Source organism: Nycticebus coucang, chromosome 1 (genome assembly GCF_027406575.1).
Source record: "Nycticebus coucang isolate mNycCou1 chromosome 1, mNycCou1.pri, whole genome shotgun sequence".
In the NCBI taxonomy this organism is placed as follows: Eukaryota; Metazoa; Chordata; class Mammalia; order Primates; family Lorisidae; genus Nycticebus; species Nycticebus coucang.
The window spans coordinates 47,944,883-47,972,315 of NC_069780.1; the positions used below are offsets into that span (position 1 = coordinate 47,944,883).

General features: G+C 38.7%; 1 protein-coding gene across 2 annotated transcripts in view; it reads right to left on the reverse strand.

The window, feature by feature from the left end:
* Nucleotides 1-23,267, reverse strand: part of BBS7 (Bardet-Biedl syndrome 7) — a 56,724-nt gene extending 33,457 nt beyond the window's left edge. For both annotated transcript variants that reach the window (XR_008376485.1, XM_053573757.1), the window contains exons 1-7: nt 23,071-23,267; nt 18,516-18,581; nt 10,520-10,582; nt 7,717-7,892; nt 3,512-3,698; nt 1,492-1,564; nt 1,019-1,135 (exon numbers count right to left, since the gene is read on the reverse strand). Coding sequence is in view for 1 of the 2 variants with exons in the window: in XM_053573757.1 (XP_053429732.1) it covers nt 1,019-1,135; nt 1,492-1,564; nt 3,512-3,698; nt 7,717-7,892; nt 10,520-10,582; nt 18,516-18,581; nt 23,071-23,106 (718 nt within the window). In the remaining variant the exon portion in view is untranslated. The remainder of the gene's footprint in view (nt 1-1,018; nt 1,136-1,491; nt 1,565-3,511; nt 3,699-7,716; nt 7,893-10,519; nt 10,583-18,515; nt 18,582-23,070) is intronic.
* Nucleotides 23,268-27,433: the final 4,166 nt, after the last annotated feature.

Here is a 27,433-nt window from a genome sequence, read left to right on the forward strand (position 1 = left end):
TGCATTTAGCCACACTGTCTTCCTACTGTTCTTTAAATGAATCAAATTTCCATTTGTCTCAAATCCTTGGCACTTCCTGGAACATTCTTTCCCCTCAAACCTTCACATTACTCAATCTTTTTCTTATCAATCATATCTCAGCTCAATTTTCACCTCTTCTCAGAAGCTTTCTTTGATCACCCAGTCTAAAAGTAGTCCTCCACATTCTATCACTCTCTAATTAACATTGCCCCAATGTATTTTCATCAAATGACTAGGTGAAACTATCTCGTATGTATTAATTTGTTTATACTCTGTCTGCCCTAACATGTATTTGTTGAAAGAATAAACAGTTATATGACTAAACATCCTGTACATATAGTTATCTTACTAACGAACAAGTCAGTTAGAAAGTCCCCTGAGAAAGGAACACATTCCTTAGAAAACAGGAATATTGGTTATGCGGGGTGGCTCACGCCTGTAATCCTAGCACTCTGGGAGGCCCAGGCAGGTGGATTGCTTGAGTTCAGGAGTTCAAGACCAGTCTGAGCAAGGGCAAAACCCTTTCTCTACTAAAAATAGAAAAACTGAGGCAAGAGGCTTGCTTGCTTGAGCCCAAGAGTTGGAGGTTGCTATGAGCTATGATGCCACAGCACTCTACGCAAGGTGACTGTCTCAAAAAAACAAACAAAAAAACAGGAAATAGGAATATTCCCTGACTCACTATACTTCTTTGCTTCATACCAAAAACTCCCAGATTCCAATTAATTCTACACTCCAGACAATTAAAAATGGATTTTAGTATAGAATGGGGAACCTTATAAAACCTATCTATCCCAAATTACTATAAGTATTTCTTGCTTTTAAAAAACTGCCAACAGCAGATCTGATAAATAAAATAGTAGATAAATCTGAAGTGGGCTCTGTGAATTGCTAAGTATGCTATATAAACAAATATAACAGAATGAAGTATATAACCTAAGATACTTTATTTAAGAATCATAGACATTTCAGAGTCTGCACTACATCAAAAGCATACCTCCCCTCTTTTTCTCATTTCGAATTTCCCACTTGTGTACTGGTTTCGATGTAGTGATCTGAATAAGCCCCAGTTTTCCATCTGATGTTCCAAACAAAAGATCTTCTCCAGAATCACCTAGTTATAATTAAAGTCAACATATTTATTTCACAATTCATAGTATCTTTAAAATTAAAATATTTTAACATAAAAATATGAGTTTTAAAGGTATTGTAAAAAGGATAGAAAACTTAATTGGGGAGCATGGCTATATAGTCACAGAATTTTATAACCATAAGAGATAAGACCCTTCTCCATCATCTAATTTCAAGAAGAAGAAATAAAAATTGAAGTTTGATAACTTATTACCATTAGCTACTGGCAAGTTATCAGAAGAAAACTGACTCAGTTCATGTCCTTTCTACATTTTCCCATTTTCACTTAATGTTTTTTATCAACACCTAGTTGACTGTGAAAAATGAAATCTTGATTACCGCCATTTCCATTGTGTAATGCTAAGACAGTAGGTGGGCCAGGAACTTCAATTTCATACATCACATCAGATCCCTGAAGGAGAACAAGTATTTAAAAACTGAAAAAGAATACATATTTAAAATAATACAGGCATTCATGAATAACATCAATATTCTTAATAACATTTAGAATAAAAGTGCTGTCCAGGTGTCATGGCTCATGCCTATAATCCCAACATTTTGGGAGGCTGAGCCAAGAGGATTACTTGAAACCAGGAGTTCAAGACTAGCCTGGGCAACATAGCAAGACTTCATCTCTATAAGAAAAAAAAAAAAAGAGGTAATACACATACTAACGTATCTATGGTATATATTCAATGAAAACACAATTTGCAAAATTATAGTAAATATATCTAAATATTTAAAAATATTTATCTTTTATTTAAAATACCATTTTAAGCCTGGGTGTGGTAGTTCATGGCTATAATCCTAGCACTCTTTGGAGGCCAAGGTAGGTGGATCACTTGAGCTTAGGAGTTTGAGACCAGCCTGGGCAAGAGTAAGACCTTGTCTCTAAAAAACAGAAAAATAAGCCAGGTGTCCTGGGGGGAGGGGGGATTGCCTGTAGTCCCAGGTACTGAGGAGGCTGAGGCAGAAGGATCACCTGAACTCAGAAGTTTGAGGTTGTTGTTAGATAGGCTAATGCCATGGTACTCCCAGCCTAGACAACAGAGTAAGACACTAGCTCAAAAAAAAGGCCATTTTAAAATTTATAGATTATCTACAAGTAACTATATAAATACAAAATATACATAAAACTATTGAGACATAACCTATGATAATGATTGCCTACAAGGCATATGGGGAGTAGGGGAGAAGTGTGCAGGGCACAGGGAAAGACTTCAACTCTACTTTCTATAAGTCCTTAGTGATATTTTTAAAAGCAATAAGCATACAGATCTCTTATTAAAACAGAATCCTAGAGTTAAGCCAAATCAATTACTAATTGTATACTAGCCAGCTCCTATTAAAAGCCATGTTCAAATAACTCAGATTTGAAAGCATAGGCTAATAGGAGAAATTAATTATTCATACCTCTAGATTAAATCTCAAGTATTACTTTGTTGCTCAGACTGGGATGAAAAAATCTTACTACATTTCTCATTCTACAAAAGAGTTGATGCCAAGAAATGGTCATCTGACTGAAATTCCAAAGAGTGAGATATCCTGTGGTGGCATGGACTTCATAGCTAACTTTTTTGATCAATTACACCAACTATTATCAGCCAAAGTTTCTGATCTAGTTAATCTACATAGTATATGCTATTTACATATACTCAGTTGTATGTATTTTATTGAAACCCACTCTCAATAAGACATAGACTGTTGTTACTATTGACAGTTTTAGCCAATCATGGTTTTTACTAGAAATACAAGGACAGCAAAATGGTATTTTTCCCCATCACTCATTTTCTTGTCCAACAAATATTTATTGAGTGTTTACTTTATTCTACATATTGTCAAAAATTCTGGATCAACTCAAGTTATCAAGGGCTGTCCAGAAATTATACAGCCATTGTTAATACTATTTTTCATACTATATGGCTGGAAATTTTTTGGACCCTCATAGAACATCCTTTCTTCAACCCAAATTCTTCCTTTAATTTGATTTGTTGAGGAAGAGCAGAGTAATGGAGGAAGAAAACCAAAACGAAACAAAACATTAAAAGGTTAGAAAAGCTTCTCTGTAGCAAAAGTATTCCATTCTGATTGTACTAGCTCAGAAAATGTGAATAGGGAAAGTATGTTTTCTTTTCCTTCCATATATGTCTCTCTAAAAACTTGGGAAAGATTTCAACATTTGATTCAATTAAAAATATTACCATATCATTTAAATTATTTAAAACATTTTCCCAGATACAATTTTATGTAGGACACTTAAAGTAGCAATCACTAAAGTAATTTATCTCAAATACATAAACATTTACCAATATTCATTACATAAATTGTTAGAAAATATAAAAATGCAAATAACAGCAACCTGCAAAACTCTGAGCACTCTGTCTTGACACGCCAATATTGGTACAATACGAGGTAATCTTTCCACTGGAAGGCAGATGACATCATTTATTTTATCCCCACAAAGGTAATAATGCTGGTCTTTGCAGTCACAATAATGATTGTAGATGTAACTTGCACTGAGAAAGAGGTCTGAGCCAGATATGTGCCTGAGAACATTAGAATAGCAATTTAAAGCAACCATATTTCTGAAAGTAAGCACAAGTAACTCAAGAATATTTCTAAAAGAAATGAAATCAAAGGTTTATTTACTTAGTTTACTATCATTGTATCACAGATTGAGAGAACACAAATTATTCTCATTTCTCCTACTTAATTTCAAACGTTTTTCATTCAACATTGTTTTCTATTCTGAAAGCTGAAAATAAGGGGATCTTAAGGCCTTCAGCTTCTCAGTAAAAGATGAGCTCAGAAAACCGAAAACAATGATAATTTAAGGCCAGGTGCGACTCATGCTTATAATCCCAGCACTCTGGGAGGCTGAGGCCAGTGGATCACTTCAGCTCACAAGTTAGAGACCAGTGTAAGCAAGAGTGAGACCCCCGTCTCTCAAAAAAAAAAAAAAAAAAGAAAGAAAACCAGCAGATGTTGTGCTCCCAGCTACTCCGGAGGCTGAGGCAGGAGTATCTCTTGAGCCCATGACTTTGAGGTTGCTGAGAGCTGTGATGCCACGTCACTCTACCAAGGGCAAGAAAGTAAAACTCTGTCTCAAAAAAAAAAAAAAAAAAGATAATGATAATTTAATTGTCTATATCTGAAGACACTGTCAAAAAGTAACATTTTTGTACACTATGTGCCAAATAGTGTCCTAAGTGATTTAGATGTATTAGCTAAATTAATCTTCACAACCCTATAAAGCAGGGACCATTATTACTTTTTATAGGTGAATAATGGTAAGTAACTTGCCTAATGGCACAAACTCTAGAGTTAGCTTCTCTTTTTTTGTTTGTTTTTGAGACAGGGGTCTCCCTATGTTGTACTAGTGAACCTCCTGCCTTAGCTTCCCACACACCTGGGCCTACAGGTATGTGCCACTAAGCCTGGCTTAGAATTAGCTTTCTTAGAATCACACTAAATTGCCTGGAAAAGTCTATTCAAAGTGAATCTACCTCAAATTACATGGCAAGCAATAGAAAACATGATTTTATTAGAACTTTATCTTGAAAAAAGTGAAATCAAGTTCATTTCAAATTATTACATATTTGACAAAATTTAGGCAGTACACAGCTATTTTCTAATTCTTAGACTGAATCAAGTTTTCACTTGGGGAAGCTGACATTTTTTGACAAGTTATATACGAGTATAATGTATCATTCACTTCTAGAGTTCTATCACCATATGATCAAAAAAAGGATAATTTTTATTTGAAGGTGTCATCTATTCCTCTACTTCCAAGGTCTATTTAAAAATTTTTTGATATTAAAGCTATTCTTTGAAGAGCTTATCTTATGATTTTTCAGTGGATATTTCTCCTCAGTTATTAAGTGGTCTCACTTTGTGGTTCTGCATATGATTGTATAGTTTTCTTAATACCATTTTTATCAATTCTTATAAAATTCTGTATCTTTTTCAAGATTTGCAATTCCACTGCGAATAAATCTGCATTAAATTTGCATTATATTAGCCAAAGTACTATTCACAATCACTTCTGTTGATAAGTGTAGGGACAGATGGCAGGGAAAGATATGTGGTGACCAATGTTACAAGTGGTCAATTTCCTTACTCAGTATTTTCAAGTTATAAACTTTGTTTTCCTGTAAAACTTTTAATGTGGGGATTCTGAAAATCAATTCTCAAAAATGGAGTAAATAAATTTTCTATCCTACCCCTGCACTCCAATAAAAACATTTAAGAAACTGGTCAAAGAAACTATTACTGGGAAGCTCCTTAAATTCTTCATGCCACTATTCACATGCCTCTCTGCATATAGGGTACATATTGAACATATTACTGAGATTTTAGTATTTCACAATTATCATTGGCCATGTTATCTACAAGAGTATGTCAAGGCTCGGCGCCAGTACCGCAGTGGTTACGGTGCCAGACACATGCACAGAGGGTAGCAGGTTCAAACCCGACCCGGGCCAGCTAACAACAGTGACAACTGCAACAAAAACAATAGCTGGGTGTTGTGCTGGGAACTATAGTCCCAGCTACTTGGGAGGCTGAGGCAAAAGAATTGCTTGAGCCCAAGAGTTTGAAGTTGCTGTGACCTATGACGCCACGGTACTCTAGCAAGGGCAACACAGTGAGACTCTGTCTCAAAAAAAAAAAAGAGTATTTCAAAAGTGTCCCATTCTTATTAAACCACTTGAAATTATATACTTTCACTTGCCATTAATTCTTATTTAATCTACACAAGCCGAAGTTTTACAGCCCAAACACCAGATGTGCTATGCATTATACCGAACACCAGACTAAATCAGTAGTTTCCAAATCCAGGAGTCTAGTGCTTACAGGGGTGTCCAACCTGCGGCCTTTGGGGCTATATGCCTTTTTTGTGAGGACTATTTTTGTTTATCTGTGGTTTGGGGTATCATTAAAAGTATGCACAGACCTTTTTTTGCTAATCAGCTTTCATTAGTGTTTAACTTATGTTTATGTTTCATTAGTGTCTATGTGTTTCCAAAGTATTTAATGTGTGGCCCAAGACAACTCTAATTATTCCAAAGTGCAACAGAGAACAAAAAAGGTTGGACACCCCTGTGTACAACATGGCTGCATCATAGTCAAATAAAGAATTTTAAAAACAAGGGGGGTGGGGCCTTGGTGTGTGTCACACTTTATGGGGGCAAGACATGATTGCAGGAGGAACTTTGCCTAACAATTGCAATCAGTGTAACCTGGCTTATTGTACCCTCAATGAATCCCCAACAATAAAAAAAAAAAAAAGAGACTTCACCTAACAAATGCAATCAACGTAACCTAATTCGTTGTACCCTCAAGGAAACCCAAACAATAAAAAAAGAATAAATAAATGGTTATATACTATCTTTTGTAACAACCTAGTTGGAACTGGAGACCACCCTTCTAAGTGAAGTATTGCAAGAATGAAAAACCAAGCATTCAATTCTAAATTGGAACTAGTGAATCAACACTCATGTGTTGATTTACATAAGGAAGTAAAGCTCAACAGGAATCCAGTAGGTGGAAGGGGGGAGGCAGGGGTGGGTTAATCACACATAATGGGTATAAGGAACACATTCTGTATGAAGGGCATTCTTATAACTTTGACCTGAAATGTATAAAATAAACTATGTAACCAAAACGTATGTAAACCAGTAATACTCTAAAATTGTAAAAATAAATAAGATAAAACAAAAAAATAAATAAATAAAAACAAACAAACAAAAGCACTCTTGATTTTTCCAATTCAGTAGATACGAGAAAATGGAATAAGAAATCAAGTGTTTAAGCATCCCAAGGGATTCTGCTAAATAGCAAGTTTGAGGACAAGGATTAAATGAATTTTAAAGCCCTTTACAGCTCCCCATAGTTCAAAAACTAAAATTTTAATTGTAAAATTTCACATATGTGGGTCACCACGAAAGTTTTGAGATAGACTGTGTTATGTTCCATTACTTCACTTCCAAGAAACATAGTCGACGCATCCTTTCTGATTCACCTATGCAAGTTTCAACTTGCTGGGCAGGCTTCATTTGTCTCCATCTGCCAAGATTTTACATTTTCTGATTTTTGTGTATCTCAAAACTTTTGTAATGACCTGTATACCAGGAAGCCATTAAGCGAGCTATTTTTCTCCTTGAGTCTTACCTGATTCACCTGAAATTATACACTATTGGTAGTCTTCAACTTTTGACAGCCAGCTTTTTAACATAATGATGCTACCTCAAAACCAGAACTACCAAAGAGCCAAGGAATATGAACCTAAATACCTAAAGATTTCACTCAATTTTTTCTCTATACACTGATCATGAATCATAGCTGAACCAAGTAGTCAAAAACGAGTATGTAAATACTATAAGGTTCTTAAAAAGAAAACATTTCAACAACCAATCAACTTTATATTGATTCTAGGTCAAACTTAGTTTCTAACACCTTTAATCAATTTTATTTTCTAGAAAACCTATTAAGATATAATAACTTAATCAGGTGCCCTACATTTATTCAAAATATTATAAATATATAAAAATTTAAAAAACATACATGGCTTTAATACTTTCAGTGAGATTTGTTTCAAAAGAGAGAAATTGTTTCCCTCTCTTTGTGAAGCCTCTAATCTCAGATCCGGCAGCAATAAAAATTCTTTCCTGAGGTGTGTTCAGGACCCCTCCTAGTTCCAGCCTTGCAATCTTCTGCCCTGGTAAAGTCTTGAACACTGCCTGTAAAAATCATTTGGGAAAATATTACACAAATTATTTTATTGTAAACATTTTATAGAAAATGTTATGATTTTAAACTTGCAAAATATTACAGTTCTATACAGAAACAATTTTAGATAATCTATTTAGTGGGTTTTAGATTTTTTACTAAATATCCTTAAACTTTGGACTATTCCCATAAGTACTTTTATTACATCATTAATTAAAAGTCTAAATGCTTGCAAATCAAAGTAAGGTTCACTAATTGGCAACATTAATATCACTAAATTTATTAAAAACGCAAAATCTAAGGCTTAGTCTCATGATCTGAATAAGAATCTGAATTTTAATAAGATTCTCCAGTTGGTTCCTATAAATATTAACATAGAAGCACCAGCTTAAAGAATACTTTCATCAACAAGAAAATGCACTTGGTAAATTGTTTAGAGCCAATGAATATGTTTTTACATTTCAATCATCTTTTTTTTTTTTGGTTTTTGGCCGGGGCTAGGTTTGAACCTGCCACCTCCGGCATATGGGACCGGCGCCCTACTCCTTGAGCCACAGGCACCGCCTCAATCATCTTTTTAAAACTAATCTTCCCTGGCTTCTTTACAATTTTTATGTTAATAAATTTTAGTAGTAAAGGATATAGAATTTACTGAAAATGTGAATGTATAACTTAATACCCATAATCATATTTCTTTATTTAACTGAAAACATTTTTTTTTTTTTAATCGAGACAGAGTCTTGCTCTGTTGTCTCAGCTAGACTGCAGTGGCAAGATCATGGCTCACCACAGCCTCAAACTCCTGGGCTCAAACAATCCTCTGGTTCAGCCTACCCAGTAGGTAGAACTACAGGTATATACCACCATGCTTGGCTAATTTTTTAAAATATTTTATACAGACAGCCTCTCACTATGTTGGTCTTGCATTCCAAGCCTCAAGCGATCCTCCCAAACTTTGTGACCCTGGGAAGAGTGTCACGGGGGTCATCATAGCTTACAGCAACCTCAAACTCTTGAACTCAAGAAATCCTCTTGAGACTCAGCATCTGTAGCTCAGCGGTTAGAGCACCGGCCACATACACAGGGGCTGACAGGTTCGAAGCCAGCCCGGGCCTGCTAAACAATAATGACAACTACAACAAAAAAATAGCCAGGCATTGTGGCAGTTGTCTATCATCCCAGCTACTTGGGAGGCTGAGGCAAGATAACTGCTTAAGCCCAAGAGTTTGAGATTGCTGTGAGCTGTGACGCTGTGGCACTCTACCGAGGGCAACAAAGTGAGACTCTGTCTCAAAAAAAAAAAAAAAAAAAGAAAGAAATTCTCTTGCCTCAGCCTTCCAAGTAGCTGGGACTATAGGCGCCCATCCACCACAACACCCGGCTAATTTTTCTATAATTTTAGTAAAGATGGGGTTTCTCTCTTGCTCAGGCCGGTCTCAAACTCCTGAGCTCAAGCAATCCACCCACCCCAACCTCCCAGAGTGCTAGGATTACAGGCATAAGCCACCACACCCAGCCAACAACATTCTAATCATTAATTTTTTTCCTGGTTATTTTCCATTTTATTATTTGTACTAGTTTCTTTCACTCTCCCCAGCAAAGACATTATACAGAGTATAAAATGTCTGAAAAAAATATATGAATAATGTAAACATTAGGTTTCTAGTACTAGATGTCCCAAAGGTTACCATACATGGGAAAACTAACAAACTCATATTAAATTTTATATTATACTTTATATTTTTTATATTTACATATCAACATGTAAAGAAATATTTTTGTCAAATTTTGTAATGATATTTTGTAAATAAAGGTACATTTAGCTACAATTTTTATTTTTCCCTATGTATGGCTAGCTTTGGGACACCATGTAGTTTTTACTGTTCATCTTTTTCTAAATTCTATATAATATACAATGAATATTAGAGTTCACATCTTAGACCCACCACTTGTAAACTATATCCTGTTGCAGCAGTAATCACTTTTTGATTAGGGTACATTAAGCCGTGAAAGTGATGGGATAGACGCTTCCATGATTACATTATACTGTATAAGACTCCATCTTAGAAGATTAGAGAGATTTTCCTGCTGGCTTTGAAGAAGTTAGTTACCCCTGTTATGAAAACGACTATGAGAGGACCATATAGCAAGAAACTGTTGAGGCCTCAAGAAGCTGAGAGCAGCCCCTAGCTTACAGATGGCAATAAACACTTGAGTTCTGCCTCAGTCCTACACCAGCAGCTGATGATTTCTGACAACAAACTACAAGTATAGAAAAGAACCCTGTGCTCTAGAAAGGAATATAGCCTAGCAGACACCTAAATTATAGCCATGTAAGACCTTGAGCCCAGACTCCTAAACTACAGAAACTCTCAGGTAATAGATGCCTGCTGTTTTAAGTGCCTAAATTTGAGGTAATATGTTACATAACATAAAAAAACTAATATACCACCATAGCCTGTCAAAGGTGTGTTATGACTAGGCAGCAAATGACTCGTGTGCTGCCTGCACCCTCATACTTCATGTAACTACTTCCCTCACAATCCATATTCCATTGCCTGTATTTTAAAATTTTTTTAAACTAACAGTGTACTCTTTTTTAGAAATCCATTTTTCCCCTTAAAAAAGCTGTACTTACCACTGCTTCTCCTTTCTTCATGCCAAAGCACATAACTACCCCATCTTGATCTCCAATAACCACCTGTAACAGATTAAAGGGAATCTAAAATTACTATTACTGTACCCTGGTAAGCATACATGGGGAAAACAAGTTTCTCAGGATAGAAATTATGACAATAAAAATAGAGATCAGAAAATCTAGAAAAGACACCCTCACAAAAACTGATCCTCCAAAGAAAACGACAAAAGAGAAAGCTATCAAGAGCCATTAAGAAAGTACTTGGCCACATATTTCATTCCTACAATGTTAACAGAACAAGGAAATATGAGCAGAAACAGTCCAAGAATCTGGGAGGCTGAGGCAGGTGGATAGCTTGAACTGAGGAGTCTGAAACCAGCCTGAGCAAGAGCAAGACCTCCATCTCCACTAAAAACAGAAAAACTAGCCAGGCATAGTGGTGCATGCCTATAGTCTCAGCTACTCAGGATGCTGAGGCAAGAGGATTGCTTAAGCCCAAGAGTTTGAGGTTGCCGTGAGCTCTGATGCCGCAGCATTCTACCCAGGGTGACAAAATGAGATTCTGTCTCAAAAATGAAAGGAAGAAGGGAAGAAGGGAAGGGAAGGGAAGGGAAAAGACCAAGAAGTAATTTATTTTCTTAACTGGAGCATAAGAACATTTTAAGATTATCTTTCAAAAAAAGAGTATCAAATAAGGTTGTGACTGACCTATTTGATAAATTTTAACCCTTTTAATAAAAAATTAACATATAAAAAGTACACAAAATATTATAATGAATTCTCATATATCTGTCACTCAGCTTCAATTACCAACATGTAGTACATATAGCAAATGAATTATTTTGAAAGAACTATAGAGGGAAATTTTAACATTTCTTTCTCAGAAATGGATTATTAAGTAAACAAAAGATTAGAAAAACAATTACCTTTTCTAATATATATGCATATATGTATATATGTGTGCATGTATACATATATAGGGGGGTATGTGTATATTAATAAATTAATAAATCACAAATCCCAAGAATTGTTCTCTCCAACCACAAAAACATTAGAAAACTGACCATATATTAGGACATTAAACAAGTCTCAAATATTGAAAATTTCGTAGAGTATGTTCTTGGGCCCTTGATCCTTAACTTTCTACAGGGATCACAAAACCCTTTGTGTATTTGATGAGAGGTGTGGATACTCTCCACAGAACAATATATATTCAAAAAGTGTATTTCCATTTTTCAGATGGAAAAAATATATAAGATTAAATTTTCAATTTTTTGACAATATGCTATTCCAGTAATTTGTAAAATGATAATCTATTAACAGGGATTCTCACAGTGTGATCCCCTGGACTACTGTGGGAGGAAGGGGGTCAAGGAGACCATTTTAGGAATCTACCAGTTCAAAACTATTTTTTTAATCACCATAAATATTTTCCTTTTCACCATGTTGGTATTTATGATGGTGATGCAAAAGCAATGGTGGGTAAAACTACTACCATCTGGCAAGAATCAAAAGAAATCACACCAAACTATACCAATAGTCCCTTTAATCTTCATCTTCACTTGTGACTAAAGGAAAAAACAGGTGTGGAAGCTCAAGCCTATAATCCTATCACTCTGCAAGGCTGAGGCAGGTGGATTGCTTGAGTTCACGGGTTCGAGACCAGCCTGAGCCAGAGCCAGTCCCCATCTCTTACTAAAAATACAAAAACCTCAGGCAAAAGGACCACTTGAGCACAAGAGTTGGAGGTTGCTGTGAGCTATGATGTCGCCATGGCACTCTACCCAGGGCGATAGCTTGATTCTGTCTCAAAATAAAGAAAAAATATCATTTCACTTAAGAATATCCTTGATGAAGCAATAAATACTACTAATTTTATTAAATCTCAACCCCTGAGTACATATCTTTTTAATATTTAGTGTAACAAACTAGGAAGTATGCATAAAGCACTTCTGCTACACACCAAAACAGGCCTGAGAAAAAGCCCTTGTGTAATTATTTGAGTTAAGTGCTAAATTAACCACTTTTTTCAAGAAACATTTTTAAGAATTAAAAAATAACTGAATACCACACTTGTATATTTAATAGACATTTTCTTAAAACTGAAGGAAGCCTGTCACTTCAAAGAAAAGAAAAACTGACATTATTTGCTGATAAAATTTGAGCTTTCAACTAAAAATTAGTACCTTGGAAGACTAGTATCTGCCTCTGTGAACATGACAGCTTTGAAATACTTAACTTTTCTGATGCAATCAGTAATGAAATGAATAAATATGATATACTTGATATTCCATAGAACTACAGTCCCCAACCTCTGGATTGCAGACCAGTAATCCGTCCATCCAGGGCCTGCTAGGAACCAGGCCTCATAGTAAGAAGTGAGCAGCAGGCGAGCGAAGGAAGCTTCATCTGTATCACTCACATCACCACCTGAGCTCTGCCTCCTGTCAGATCAGCTATGGCATTAGATTCTCACAGCAGTATGAACTCCACTATAAACGGCACATGCAAGGCATCTAGGTTATGTAAGTCTTATGAGAACCTAATGTATGATGATCTAAGGTAGAACTGAGGCCCACCTAGCGCCAAGACCCCATCTAGTTGCAGGAAAACAAGCTCAGGGATCCCAAGGATTCTGCATTATGTTAAGTTATGTAATTATTTCATTATATATTACAATGTAATGATAATAGAAATAAAATACGCGATAAATGTAATGGGCTTGAATCATCCCAAAACCATCCTTCCCCACCATGATCTGTGAAAACATTGTCTTCTGGGCGGCGCCTGTGGCTCAGTCGGTAAGGCGCCGGCCCCATATACCGAGGGTGGCGGGTTCAAACCCGGCCCCGGCCAAACTGCAACCAAAAAATAGCTGGGCGTTGTGGCGGGTGCCTGTAGTCCCAGCTACTCGGGAGGCTGAGGCAAGAGAATCGCTTGGGCCCAGGAGTTGGAGGTTGCTGTGAGCTGTGTGAGGCCACGGCACTCTACCAAGGGCCATAAAGTGAGACTCTGTCTCTACCAAAAAAAAAAAAACAAAAAACATTGTCATCTATGAAACTAGTCCCTAGTGCCAAAAAAGGGTTGGAGACCACTGCTACAGACTATTATAATAATATTCTATAATGTGAAAAATATGCATAACTCATTTGACCAATGCCATTACAGGATGCTATAAAATCATGTATGGGGAAAAAACAGACCAATAGATTTTAATGTACCAAAGCAAGTTCATCAATATGGTTTCAGATTCCACACTGCAACTAGCATTTAAGAAAATACTACTTATCAAGTTTAGTGTAGTATCAAATCGGCAGAGTCATAATTATCTAGAAAAGTTATTTAAATACTCTTCCATATTTTCAATTATATTGTCAGGGTAAGTTTATTTTCTTCATATATTTCAAACAAAACAATATATAACAACAGACTGAATGTAAGAAACAGGTATTAGAATCCATGTGCCTTTGCTTATGCTAGAATGCGCAAAAAATATGTCATTATTCTCACTAAATTCTTTGTCTTGAAAAACAGTAAAAATGTATTATTTACATAAACATGTAATGAGTGTTTTTTACAATAAAATAATATTCTCAGTTTTAATTTTAACATAGTTAAGTATCCATAGTGATAACCTCCTTAAACAAAAGTTCTCTGAAATTCTCAAATAATTTAAGTGTTAAGAGGTTCCTTAGACCAAGAAGTGCTGATCATGTAGACTGAATAAATGGCAATAAAAAAATTTCTTTTTAATTTTTTTCACTTTAATTTTAATTTTTAATTGACAAACAACTGTATATATTTATGAAATACACAGTGATGTTTAGATACATATAATTAATGTGATTAGATTGGGGTAATCAGCATATCAATGATCTCAAATATTTCTTTGTGTTGTGATTGTTTATATCCTCCTAACTATTTGAAACTTTACATTATTGTTAATTATAGTGACCCTACAGTAGTATATAACACTAGAACTTATTTTATCTCATTACAATTTTGTAACCTTTAACAAATATATCCTTATCCCTTCCTTCCTTCTACCCTTTCCAGCCTCTGGTATCCTCCATCTTACATTTTGCTTCTATGAGATCAACTTTTTTTAGCTTCCAGATTGAGTGAAAACATACACTATTTCAACTTCTCTGTTCTTGGCTTATTTCACATAACATAAAGTACTTTAGTTCCATCCACGATAATACAGGTAACAGGGTATCATGCGTTTTTATTCCTTAGTAGTATTTTATTGTGTATATAGACCATATTATCTTTATACATTCATCTGCTGTTGGAAAGCTATAGTGATTCCATCTTTTTTTTTTTTGAGACAGAGTCTCATTATGCTGCTCTCGGTATCACAGCTCACAGCAACCTTAAACTCTTGGGCTTAAGTGATTCTCTTGCCTCAGCCTCCCAAGTAGCTGGGACTACAGGTGTGCGCCACAACACCTGGCTATTTTTTTTTTTTGTAGTTGTTGTTGTTTAGCAAGCCCAGCTGGGTTCCAACCCACCAGCCCCTGTGCATGCGGCCCGCACTCTAACCACTGGGATACAGGTCCCGAGCCTTGAGACAGTCTCACTTTGTCACCCTCAGTAGAGTGCCACAGCATCATAGCTCACAGCAAACACAAACTCCTGGGCTTAAGTGATTCTCTTGCCTCAGCCTCCCAACTAGCTGGGACTACAGGAGTCTGCCACAACGCCCGCCTATTTTGAGAGACGAGGTCTCCCTCTGGCTCAGGCTGGTCTTGAACCTGTGAGCTCAGGCAATCCACCTGCCTCATCCTTCCAAAGTGCTGGGATTACAGTAGTGAGTCACCTCGCCTGGCCTTCAGTGATTCCATCTTATCCCTATTGTGAATAGTACTACAGTAAACATAGGAGTGAAGATGTAAATGCTCAGGAGTCAGTTTGCTGGATCATATAGTAGTTCTAGTTGTAGGGGGTTTGTTTGTTTTTTGAGATAAGAGTCTCAGTATGTTGCCCTTGGTAGAGTGCTGTGGCATCATAGCTCACAACATCCCCAAACTCTGGGGCTTAAGCATTTCTCTTGCCTCAGCCTCCCAAGTAGATGGGACCACAAGCACCTACCACAATGTCCGGCTATTTTTTTGTTGTAATTGTCCTTGTTTGGCAAGCCTGAGCTGGGTTCAAACCCACCAGCTCCAGTGTACGTGGCTAGTGCCCTGCCACTGAGGGACAGGCACCAAGCCTAGTTGTAGTTTTTTTGAGAAACCTCCATAATGGTCTCCATAGTGGTTATACTAGGTTCCATTCCCACTAACAGTACAAAAGTGTTTCCTTTTCTCCACATCCTTGCCAATGCCATCATTTGTTACTGTTTTTTTTTTTTTTTGCCTTTTTGATAATAGCCATTATTGAACAATACTTCATTGTGGTGTTTATTTTGTTTTGTTTTTATTTTTTATTTTTTCGAGACAGAGTCTCAAGCTGTTGCCCTGGGTAGAGTGCTGTGGCATCACAGCTCACAGCAACCTCATACTCTTGGGCTTAAGTGATTCTCTTGCCTCAGCCTCCCACCTGCCACAACACCCGGCTATTTTTTAGTTGTAGTTGTCATTGTTGTTTGGCAGGCCTGGGTTGGATTCAAACCTGCTCGTTCCAGTGTATGTGGCTGGCACCCAGCCGCTGAGCTACGAGGGTCAAACCTGTTTTGTTTTTATTTATTTATTTATTTATGTATTTATGAGACAGAGCCTCAAGCTGTTGCCCTGGGTAGAGTGCAGTGGCATCACAGCTCATAGTAACCTCCAAATCCTGGGCTCAAGCAATTCTCCTGCCTCCACCTCCCAAGTAGCTAGGACTACAGGCGCCTGTCACAATGCCCAGCTATTTTTTGGTTGCAGCCCTGTCATTGTTGTTTTGCAGGCCAGGGCTGGATTCAAACCCACCAGCTCAGGTGTATGTGGCTGGCGCCTTAGCTGCTTGAGCCACAGGCACCGAGCCTGTTTTGTTTTTAGAGACAAGGTAGAGCACAGTGGTGCAATAATAGCCCATGCAACATGGAACTTTTGAGCTCAAGAAATGCTCTGCCTCAGTTTCCCAAGTAGCTAGGACTACAGGCATGTGCTATCACCTCAGTGAATTTTAAAAACAAAATTTTTTTTAACATTTTGTAGAGTTGGGGGTCTTGCTATGTTGCCTAAGCTGGCCTCAAACTTCTGACCTCTGGTGATCCTCTCACCTTGGCCTCTAAGTGCCAGATTACCAGCATAAGCCACCGTGCCCAACACTTTGTTGTGGTTTTTATTTGCATTTCCCTGATAATTACTGATATTGGACATTTTCTCATATTTTTGTTGGCCATTTGTATATCTATTCAGATCACCTGCTCTTTTTTTTTTTGTAGAGACAGAGTCTCACTTTATGGCCCTGGGTAGAGTGCCGTGGCATCACACAGCTCACAGCAACCTCCAACTCCTGGGCTTAAGTGATTCTTTTGCCTCAGTCTCCCGAGTAGCTGGGACTACAGGCTCCCGCCACAACGCCCGGCTATTTTTTTGGTTGCAATTCAGCCGGGGCCGGGTTTGAACCCGCCACCCTCGGTATATGGGGCCGGCGCCTTACCGACTGAGCCACAGGTGCCGCCCCACCTGCTCATTTTTTAATCAGATCATTTGCTTTTTTTGCCATTGAGATATCTGAGTTCCTTATATATTCTGGATAGTAATCCTCTGTCAAATGAGTACTTTGCAAATATTTTCTCCCATTCTATAGATCTTTTTCACTTTGTTAATTGTTTCCTATGCTTTGCAGAGGTCTTTAGTTTGATGTAATCCAATTTATTTTTTCTTTTTCTGACTGTTCGAGGTTCTCAAAATCTTTTCCCAGACCAATATTCTGAATCATTTCCCTTATGTTTTCTCCTAGTAGTTTTATTGCTTCAGATCTTATATCAGATATTTCATGCATTTTGAATTTATTTTTGTACAGGGTGAGAGGGAGTCTGGTTTCACTGAGAGGGAGTCTAGTTTCACTCTTATGTATATGGATATATGGATATCCAGTTTTCCCAGCACCATTTATTACAGAAACTGTCCTTTCCCCAATGAGTATTCTTAGCCTCTTTGTCAAAAATCAGTTGGCTCTAAATATGTGGATTTCTAGGTTCCTTATTCTGTTCCATTGGTCTGTGTGTCAATTTTTTATGTCAGAACCATGCTATTTGGGTTACTATAGCCTTGCAGTATATTTTGAGGCCTGGTAGTGTGACATTTTGTTCTTTTTGCTCAGGAGAGGTCTGTTGCAGTTCTACACAAATTTTAGGATTTTTGTTTTCTATTTCTGTGAAGAATGTCATTGGTATTTTGATAGGAATTACATTGAAAACACAGATTTCTTTGGGTAGCATGGTCATTTTAACAATACTAATTCTTCTAATCCATGAGCATGGAACATCTTTCCCTTTGTATCTGGTTTAATTTCTTTCACCAGTGTTTTGTCGTTTTCATTAAAGAGGTCTTTCACTTCCTTGGTTAAACCTATTGCTAGGCATTTTATTTCAGTTGTAACTATTGTAAAGTTTGAAGAAAGCATTTTCTCCATGTCCTATTGTGTTTTTTTTCTTTCTTTTTCCATGTACACAATCTGGTAGACACAAATACACATAGTAAACTATTAACGGAAAAATTGTATTCTGCATTCCAGGAAATTGTATTAAAGTTTAAAAGTAATCTGTCTAGATTTGTATTTTTAAAACATCAATTTAGCAAGTCATGTGAAGGATGGCTTAGACAGAGGTGAAGCTAGAAGCTCAATTAGGAAGCTATTTCAGTTATTCAAACTGTATATAATGGTTTTAATGTACAAGATTATTCCTGTAAATGTCGCTCGATATTCCAACTTCTGTTCGAATTTTAAAAAATTAATTTCAATTTTAACCACAGCAACTTTTAAAAGAATAACTTATAATATGAGCCTCTTTTCTGTTAGACCTAGGGAAAAGTGGAGCGATCAGAATCTATACAATTACCTTTTGTGTTGCTTTATGTTTTGAGGCAGGAAGCAGCTTCATAGTCTTCTGAGAGGTCACTCCCACCTAAGAAAAAACACCAACCACCTAGTGAATTTAATTTATCATATTATATCACACATTAAAAGGATCAGCAGACGCAGGTCATAGTGAGCTTTATTTATTTTATTTATTTTTTTTTTTTACTGAAATTAGTGACATAACTATTAACAGTTCAGTGATGAACTTTTTTTTTTTAGAAAGTTTTTAGTGGCTTGGTGCCTGTAGTTCAGCAGCTAGGACACCAGCCACATACACCAGAGCTGGCAGTTCGAACCCAGCCCCAGCCTGCCAAACAACAATGACAACTCCAACCAAAAAATAGCTGGGCATTGTGGCAGTTGCCTATAGTTCCAGCTACTTGGGAGGCTAAGGCAAGAGAATTGCTTAAGCCCAAGAGCTTGAGGATGTGTGAGCTGTGATGCCACAGCACTCTACCCAGGGCGACATAGTGAGACTCCGTCTCAAAAAAAAGTTTTTAGAGACGGAGTCTCACTGTGTTGCCTAGGCTTGTCTCAAACTGCTGACCTCAAGCAATTCTCCTGCCTCAGTCTACCATGGTACTGATATTACAGATATGAGCCACAGTATCCAGACTATACAGACTATAAATTTCTCTTTTTTTTTTTAGACAAAGTCTCACTTTGTCACCTTTGGTAGAGTGCTGTGGCATCATAGCTCACACAGCAACCTCTACCTCTTGGGCTAAGTGATTCTCTTGCCTCAGCCTCCACCGTAGCTGGGACTACTGGCACCCGCCATAAGGCCTGGCTATTTTCAGAGGTGAAGTCTTGCTCTGGCTCAGGCTGGTCTGGAACCTAAGCTCAGGCAATCCACCCACCCCTGCCTCCCAGAGTGCAGGGATTAGGTGTGAGCCACTACTCCCAGCCCTATGAACTTACTTTCTAACAAAACATGTCAAAGGCTACTCGGAAGACCAAAACAGAAGGACTGGTTGAGGCTAGGAACTCAAGGTAACAGTCAGCTGCGCTTTACACCACTGCACTTCAGCCTGGGCAACAGAGCAAGAACCCTGTCTCTACAATAATTTATCCTATAAAGTTGTCACATCAAAAATAATGTTATGACATTACTGGTAAGGTATGTTTTGAAAAAAATACTTCTAGAAGCCTTCTTTATCTAACTTCATTCAGTTGTTTTATAAAGTGACTTAAAATCTTCAGAAATAGATTACAGTTATTAAAAATGCAACATAGAAGATTTCTGCTAAAAATATTCATACATGCTGACCAAGCATGGTGGCTCATACCTACAGTCCCAGCACTGTGATAGGCTAAGGCAAGAGGATCACTTTAGGCCAAGAGTTCAAGACCAGCCTGGACAGTATAAACAAGACCTTATCTCTACAAAAAAAATTTAAAAACTAGCCTGTTGTAGTGGCACATGCCTGTAATCCCAGCTACTCAGAAGACCAAGACAGGAGGACTACTTCAGGCTAGGAATTCAAGGTAACAGTCAGCTGCACTTGCACCACTGCACTCCAGCCTGGACAACAGAGCCCTGTCTTTGAAATAAATAAATAAAATACCAAACACGCTAATGTCAGTAACATCTACTATAATTGATGATTTAGATTTTTTTTTTTTTTGGCAGTTTTTGACCAGGACTGGGTTTGAACCCGCCACCTCCAGCATATGGGGCTGGCGCCCTACTCCTTTGAGCCACAGGCACCGCCCTAGATTATTTTACAAAAGATACATAGGATGAAAACAGAGTGGCTTATTCAGCAGGGAACTGTCACAGTTAAGGGAGGATGGAAATAATGGGAGAGAAGTTGGCAAAAAAAAGAAAGAGCATGAAAGAACCAGCATATAGTCTAATAACCAGCATCCACAGAGAACTCAAACGTATTAACAAGAAAAGAACACGTGACCCCATCTCAGGGTGAGCAAGGGACTTGAAGAGAAACTGCTCTAAAGAAGACCCACGCAAGATCTACAAACACATGAAAAAAAGCTCATCATCCTTAATCATCAGAGAAATGCAAATCAAAACTACTCTGAGATATCACCTAACCCCAGTAAGAGTAGCCCACATAACAAAATCCCAAAACCAGAAATGTTGGCGTGGATGTGGAGGAAAGGGCACACTTCTATACTGCTGGTGGGAATATCCACTAATACATTCCTTCTGGAAGGATGTTTGGAGAATACTAAGTACCTAAAAATAGACCTGCCATTCGATCCTGTAATTCCTTTACTAGGTTTATACCCAGAAGACCAAAAGTCACAATATAACAAAGACATCTGTACCAGAATGTTTATTGCAGCCCAATTCATAATTGCTAAGTCATGGAAGAAGCCCAAGTGCCCATCGATCCACAAATGGACTAGCAAATTGTGGTACATGTATACCATGGAATACTATGCAGCCTTAAAGAAAGATGGAGACTTTACCTCTTTCATGTTTACATGGATGGAGCTGGAACATATTCTTCTTAGCAAAGTATCTCAGGAATGGAAGAAAAAGTATCCAATGTACTCAGCCCTACTATGAAGCTAAATTATAGCTTTCACATGAAGACTATGACCCACCTATAGCACAAGACTATGGGGAAAGGGCCAAGGAAGGGGAAGGGAGGGGGGAGGTTTAAGTAGAGGGAGGGTAATGGGTTGGGCCACACCTACCACTGTAGAATGGGTTGGGCCACACCTACCATCTTAGAATGGGTACAGGCGATTGCACTAATGTACACAGCTATGATTTAACAATAAAAAAAAAAGAACCAGCATATAATATAGATATATGATTTTATTCTACATTCTAGGTAGTAGTATTAAAATTTAAAGTAATCTGTCCATATATATTTTTTGTTTGTTTGTTTGTTTGTTTTTTGCAGTTTTTGGCTGGGGCTGGATTTGAACCCGCCACCTCCAGCATATGGGGCCGGTGCCCTACTCCATTAAGCCACAGGCGCTGCCCTAGATCTATATTTTTGAAACATCAATCTAGCAAATGATTTGAAAGATAGCTTGTAAAAAGGTTAAGCTGGTGGCCAGAAGCCTAACGAAGAAGCTACTTCTATTATTTAAGCAAGAGAAGATGAAAACTCAAACTGAGGGTAACAGAGATGGAGGAAACCGGTACAAATTCAAGAGATAGTGGCCAGGCACACTGGCTCACATCTGTAATCCCAGCACTCTGGGAGGCAGAGACGGGTGGATTGTCCTGAGCTCACAGGTTGGAGACCAGCCGGAGCAAGAGTGGAGACCCCGTCTCTAAAAACAGCTGGGTGTTGTGGCAGCCCCTGTAGTCCCAGCTACTCTGGAGGCTGAGGCAAGAGAATTGCTTGAGACCAAGAGTTTGAGTTTGCTGTGAGCTATGATGCCATAGCACTCTACCAAGGGTGACAAAGTGAAACTCTGTCTCAAAAAAAAAAAAAAAAGAAAGAGAGATTTAAGAGATAAAAACAGCACGTTGTGATGACTAGTTGGACATTATTAAGGTGGGAAGTACCTCAAATAATTCGCGGAAAATTAGGCAAACCATTGTACCATTAGCTAAAATGGGGTGGCTGAAAAAGGAGGAGATGGGGAATTGGGTGAGTAAGAATTCTAGGACTGAAAGAAAATCCTAAATGCAGCGTGGTGTGACACAAAGAACACTAGATTTGGAGTCCAAGACTTTGATTCAAACGGTAACTCTTAATTTTTAGCAATTAAGCAAAGTATTTACCTTCTTTAAGCCCTTGAATCCTCATTTCTAATGCTGCCTACTTTGAAAATTCTTAAGAGGGGGCAGCGCCTGTGGCTTAGTCGGTAAGGCGCCGGCCCCATATACCGAGGGTGGCGGGTTCAAACCCAGCCCCGGCCAAACTGCAACCAAAAAATAGCCGGGCGTTGTGGCGGGCGCCTGTAGTCCCAGCTACTCAGGAGGCTGAGGCAAGAGAATCGCTTAAGCCCAGGAGTTGGAGGTTGCTGTGAGCTGTGTGAAGCCACGGCACTCTACAGAGGGCCATAAAGTGAGACTCTGTCTCTACAAAAAAAAAAAAGAAAATTCTTAAGAGGATTAACCATGTATGTATGCTAAGCTCTTAGAATAAGGTAAACGGCTGTCATCGCTTTTATTGTGATCTGACTCATGAGGCCCAGCTCACAGTAGGAGGGAACAAGTTTCTGGCGCTGGGGAGAAGGCTCCGGGTAGAGATGGAGATTCAGGCGCTAGAGGCCCACAGGCAGCTTGCAGACGGGGAGGAGCCGGGGAAGAGCCCTGGGGAGGAATCCGGGAGTTGACCGCGTCCAGAGGCCGGGAGCATCCTCAGGACCCTGCAGGCACCAAACAGCGGGGGCTTGCGGCTTCTTTTCCAGTCCTCGAGGATCCACACAGACGAGGCGGGGCTGCCCGCGACTGGGGGATCCCGAGGGCAGCACCCAGGCCTACTCCTTCGACTCCACACCCGCTCCCGCGACCCTGATTTAGGTCAGTGTTAGGAAGGAATTCTCTCAAGGGAGCAGGACTCACCCAGCTGAGCGCCCGACTCATCCCTTGGGTTTACCTGTAAATAATCCGTTCGGTTTAAAACCAGATCCATGACGACTGCACGGACGCGCCGGTAGCACCGGGCAGGAAACTGGGGGACTCAAGCTGCCGGCACCCAGGCCGAGGACCCCGACACGCAGTCACCCCGAGTCCCCTCAGAGAGCCAAAACCCTACGTCTCGGCTGGGGGTTGCACAAGCCGGGCGACAGGGTAGCGGCGTCTTAGGTGACGTCAGTACGCTCCGGCGAGCAGCCCCTAAACGAAGATAAAGCCCCGCCCCTCTGCCGGCGCGCCGCTTTCTGACAGGCTGCTCCAATCAGAGGCGGAGAAAAACGAAGAACGCGGTCCTAGAGTCTCGGAAGGGCGGTTTCCAAGGAGACCAGAGACGCCCTCTTGGCTCCACCCTCAGTCGCGCCAGGAGCTAATCCTCGGCGTCTTTCCCCTTTTGTGTAGGAAAGACTAATGTGAAGTCCGCGTGGGTTCTGACCTCTTTTACTCTGTAAACGTTGGCTTACAGTAGCAGTTCTCAAACTTTCAGCCTTGGGACGCCCTTACAAAACTTATTGAAAAACTTTTGAGGGCTCGGCGCCCGTAGCGCAGTGGTTAGGGCGCCGGCCACATACACCGAGGCAGGAGGGTTCAAGCCCGGCCCAGGCCTGCTAAACAACGATGACTACAACAAAAAAATAGCCTGGCGTTGTGGTGGACACCTGTAGTCCCAGCTACTTGGGAGGCTGAAGCAAGAGAATCTCTTAAGCCCAAGAGTTGGAGGTTGCTGTGAGCCGTGACGTCACAGCACTCTACCCAGGAAGACATAGTGAGATTTCATCTCTAAAAAATAAAAAACTTTTGAGGACTCCAAACACTATTTGTGGTCTATCAATAAGTGACCTATTGATAATTTACCATATTAGTCATTAGAACTGAAATGTTTTTTATTTAAATCCAGAAAGATTTTCCTTTTTGATGAGATGATCTGGTAGCTGGTGTCTTTGGTTCGCTATCTTCCATAGATTTTTTTTTTCTACAAGCATGTTTTTAAAGAAACTTGACATTTAGGGATGTGGGAATACCTGGACACTGCTCAGCAAAATTTGTGTAGGAAAAGAAAAAAGAAAAAAAATTGTGTAAATATAATGTTAGAGAACTACAGAAACCCAATCTCTGGGTGCCCAGTGCAATCACAGCCAAAACATTTTTATGTTTCAAATTAATATGAAGGTGCAAACAATTAGGTTACAATGTTTGCATTTATGAAGTTCCTGTTGTAGTTGTGTCCTCTACCCTGGAGGTGTATTATATATATACCCTTACATAAAACATTTCTTCCTGAGGCTATGGCAAAAGAGAGATCTCTTCAGCCACACCTGCTTGTAAACGGAAGATTCAGCAGACCTAACACTCTGAATCTGGATGTGTAAGATAGCAGACTTTTCATTTGAGTTTCAGCATGAGAGTGGGAATGGAAGACTCAGAACTCTACTGCCCCTCCATGCAATGCCCCACTCACAGACCCCCTTTTCAACACACCTGTTTACAGAAAAAGGTCCAGATAAATAAAAATCATTTGAAGGAATAGAATCAGTGTCCTGCTCAAATGGGGGAACTCTGGGAAAACGAAAATCAGTTCCAAGGACAGACAGCTTCCAAGATAGAGCCACAGAATACAGTTTGACATTGGAAAAGAAACTAAAGTCCTATAACATTGTACATATTAGTGAAATTGAGGAGACCTACAATGCCTGTGGTAGAGGTTCCTGTTAGGCTCACCTTGGGTACAGCAAGTGGCCCAGATCTCAGTTCCAAGGAGATCACCTGATGCCATTTCAAAAAATACTGGATACCTCCCTCCATTCTGTGTCTGGGGCCATTTGTTAAGACATAGCCTGGATATGAGAACAACAGGTACCTTTCCCACTGATCTGGGAGCACCTCTTCGAGCTCACCTGGATTCAGGGGCCTATGAGCACAGCAAGGCAAACCTATGCCACTGCCACCCAAGTGACCTTTGTCTTCCCTACTGAGGGAAGCTCACTACACTGCCTGATTCTAGGGATCCAGCCCTGGGTGGAGAATTCACAGCTCCTCCTAGGAGGAAGATGGGTCCAACTCTTCCTTGGAGAGGAGATCACAGCCTGTCAGTGGATCAGATGAGGCTTGATCTGGGGGCTTCCTGACCTTACTCAGCAGAAGATGCAGCTCTGGGAGCAAGAACAAAGACCTGCAATTTCTCAGATGACCAACAGTGACAATTTGGGAAACACTGTTAATAAAGGACAGGACTAGGGGAGATCCTACTAAAGGAACTTAAAGAATATAATGAAAATGTTGAACTCTAAGTTTCCTCGAGGGGTAAGATTAATGACAAATTTTATAGACCATGTAAGACAGTTGATGTCTTTATGATGTTTATGACAATCACATAATTCCTTATTATTAGAATCATGTTAGAGTGTAATTATTCATATGTATTTATAAATTATAAAGAGTACCAAAATGGATATATATTGATATCTTCCTTATTTAATTCAGAAAAATACGTAGATCTTCACTGTCCCCATCCTAGTCAATAAATAACAGATATCCATCAACCTTAAAAAGAAATAAATGCATGACATAAACACCTTATTTTTTCAACATAAAAAATAAGTAAAATGAAGCAACTGGAATTGTGTGCAAATCTGTTTTCTGTTCACCTTAATAGTAGACAGTGGGAGCCCCAGATCTGCTTCTGCATTCCGTCTATTGCTATATGCTGTTTTTATTTAAGTAAATGAAGAAAATTTATTCCGAACTCAACAGTAGTAGTTTTTGAAAGGTTAGTTGCAATGTAGAATGTGACTTCATTATAGAACATCCCCTCCCGAAAATCTCATCTGTTAATATCACTGCAGATCTCATTAGAAAAGAAGTATTAAGAAGCCATCAAATTCTGATGGTAAACATGTGTTTTCCAAGATTTGAATTCATGCTTGAAAGCTGAAATTTTAAGCATTGGCAACCAAAGTCAGTTGTTTTCCTTAAACTGGGGTTTCCCTCCTTGAATTCTCAAGAAAATGTATGCCAAATATCCAAGTCTGAATAATTATAATGTGCCAGTAGGGCCTTCAAATAAAAGTAAAGATCCATGAAAAAAGCAGTTTAGTTAGCAACTTAATCACACGAGTAGTTTTTCTTGAGACAATTCATGGATTTTAATATTCAATAGAAAGTGTTTTATACATAACTTCCCATGCCATCACTCAGAATATTAAAGAAGCCGTCATGAGTTGAGACTTAAAATTAACAATGTTTGCTATTTCATAAAGGAGATTTTTTAAATTAAATTAATTTTTTTTTTTTGAGACAGAGTCTCACTATGTTGCCCCCGGTAGAGTGCCGTGGCATCATACATTGTTCACAGCAACTTCAAACTCATGAGCTTAAGTGATTCTCTTGCTTTACTCTCACAAGTAGCTGGGACTACAGGCATCTGCCACAATGCCTGGATATTTTTTAGAGACAGGGTCTCACTTTAGCTCAGGCTTGTCTCAAACTTGTGAGCTCAGGCAATCCACCTGCCTTGGCCTCCCAGAGTGCTAGGATTACAGGTGTGAGCCACCGCACCTGGCCTTTTTGAATTATTTTTAAGTAAAATTTTACATTTTAAAAATAAAATTTTGCCAGGTATTATGGCTCACACCTGTAATCCAAGCCAGCACTTTGGGAGACCAAAGCAGAAGAATTGCTTAAGACCATGTTTTAGAGATCAGCCTGGGCAACATGCAAAGATTCTGTTTCTACCAAAAATAAATTTCATGTATATATTTATTTATATGTAATGCTTTATATATAAATAAAAGTCATATATAATTTATATATAATATTATTTGTGTATATTATATAATATACATATTGTCCAGATATGGTGGCATGCACCTATAATTCAGGAGGCCAAGGCAGGAGAATCACTTGAGCCCAGGAGTTTGAAACTGAGCTACGATCATGCCAATGCATTCCAGCCAGGGCAATAGAGCAAGACCCTGTCTCAAAAAGAAAAAGTTTTTTTAAAAGATAAAAATGACTTAATGACTATCAGATTGTAAGAGTTCTCTGTCTAACTCTGCATAGTCCCCAGAGGACTCCAGTGTCATACTGATCGCAAGATTCTGATAAAGGATCACATAAAAAGCAGTGGGATTTGTTAATCCTCCCAATATTTTCTTATTTCTCTTCTCAGATCCTGGCAGTGCATGTCAACAACTTAAGGAAAATGCTACGGATATCATTATTCCTATGTTTTTGCATTATAACAAACAAGCCATCTGAGAAATAAAATTAAAAATAAAATCCTAAGTCTCCCCTCCCCAATCAACTGATTGGATCTCTTCTTGGATGAA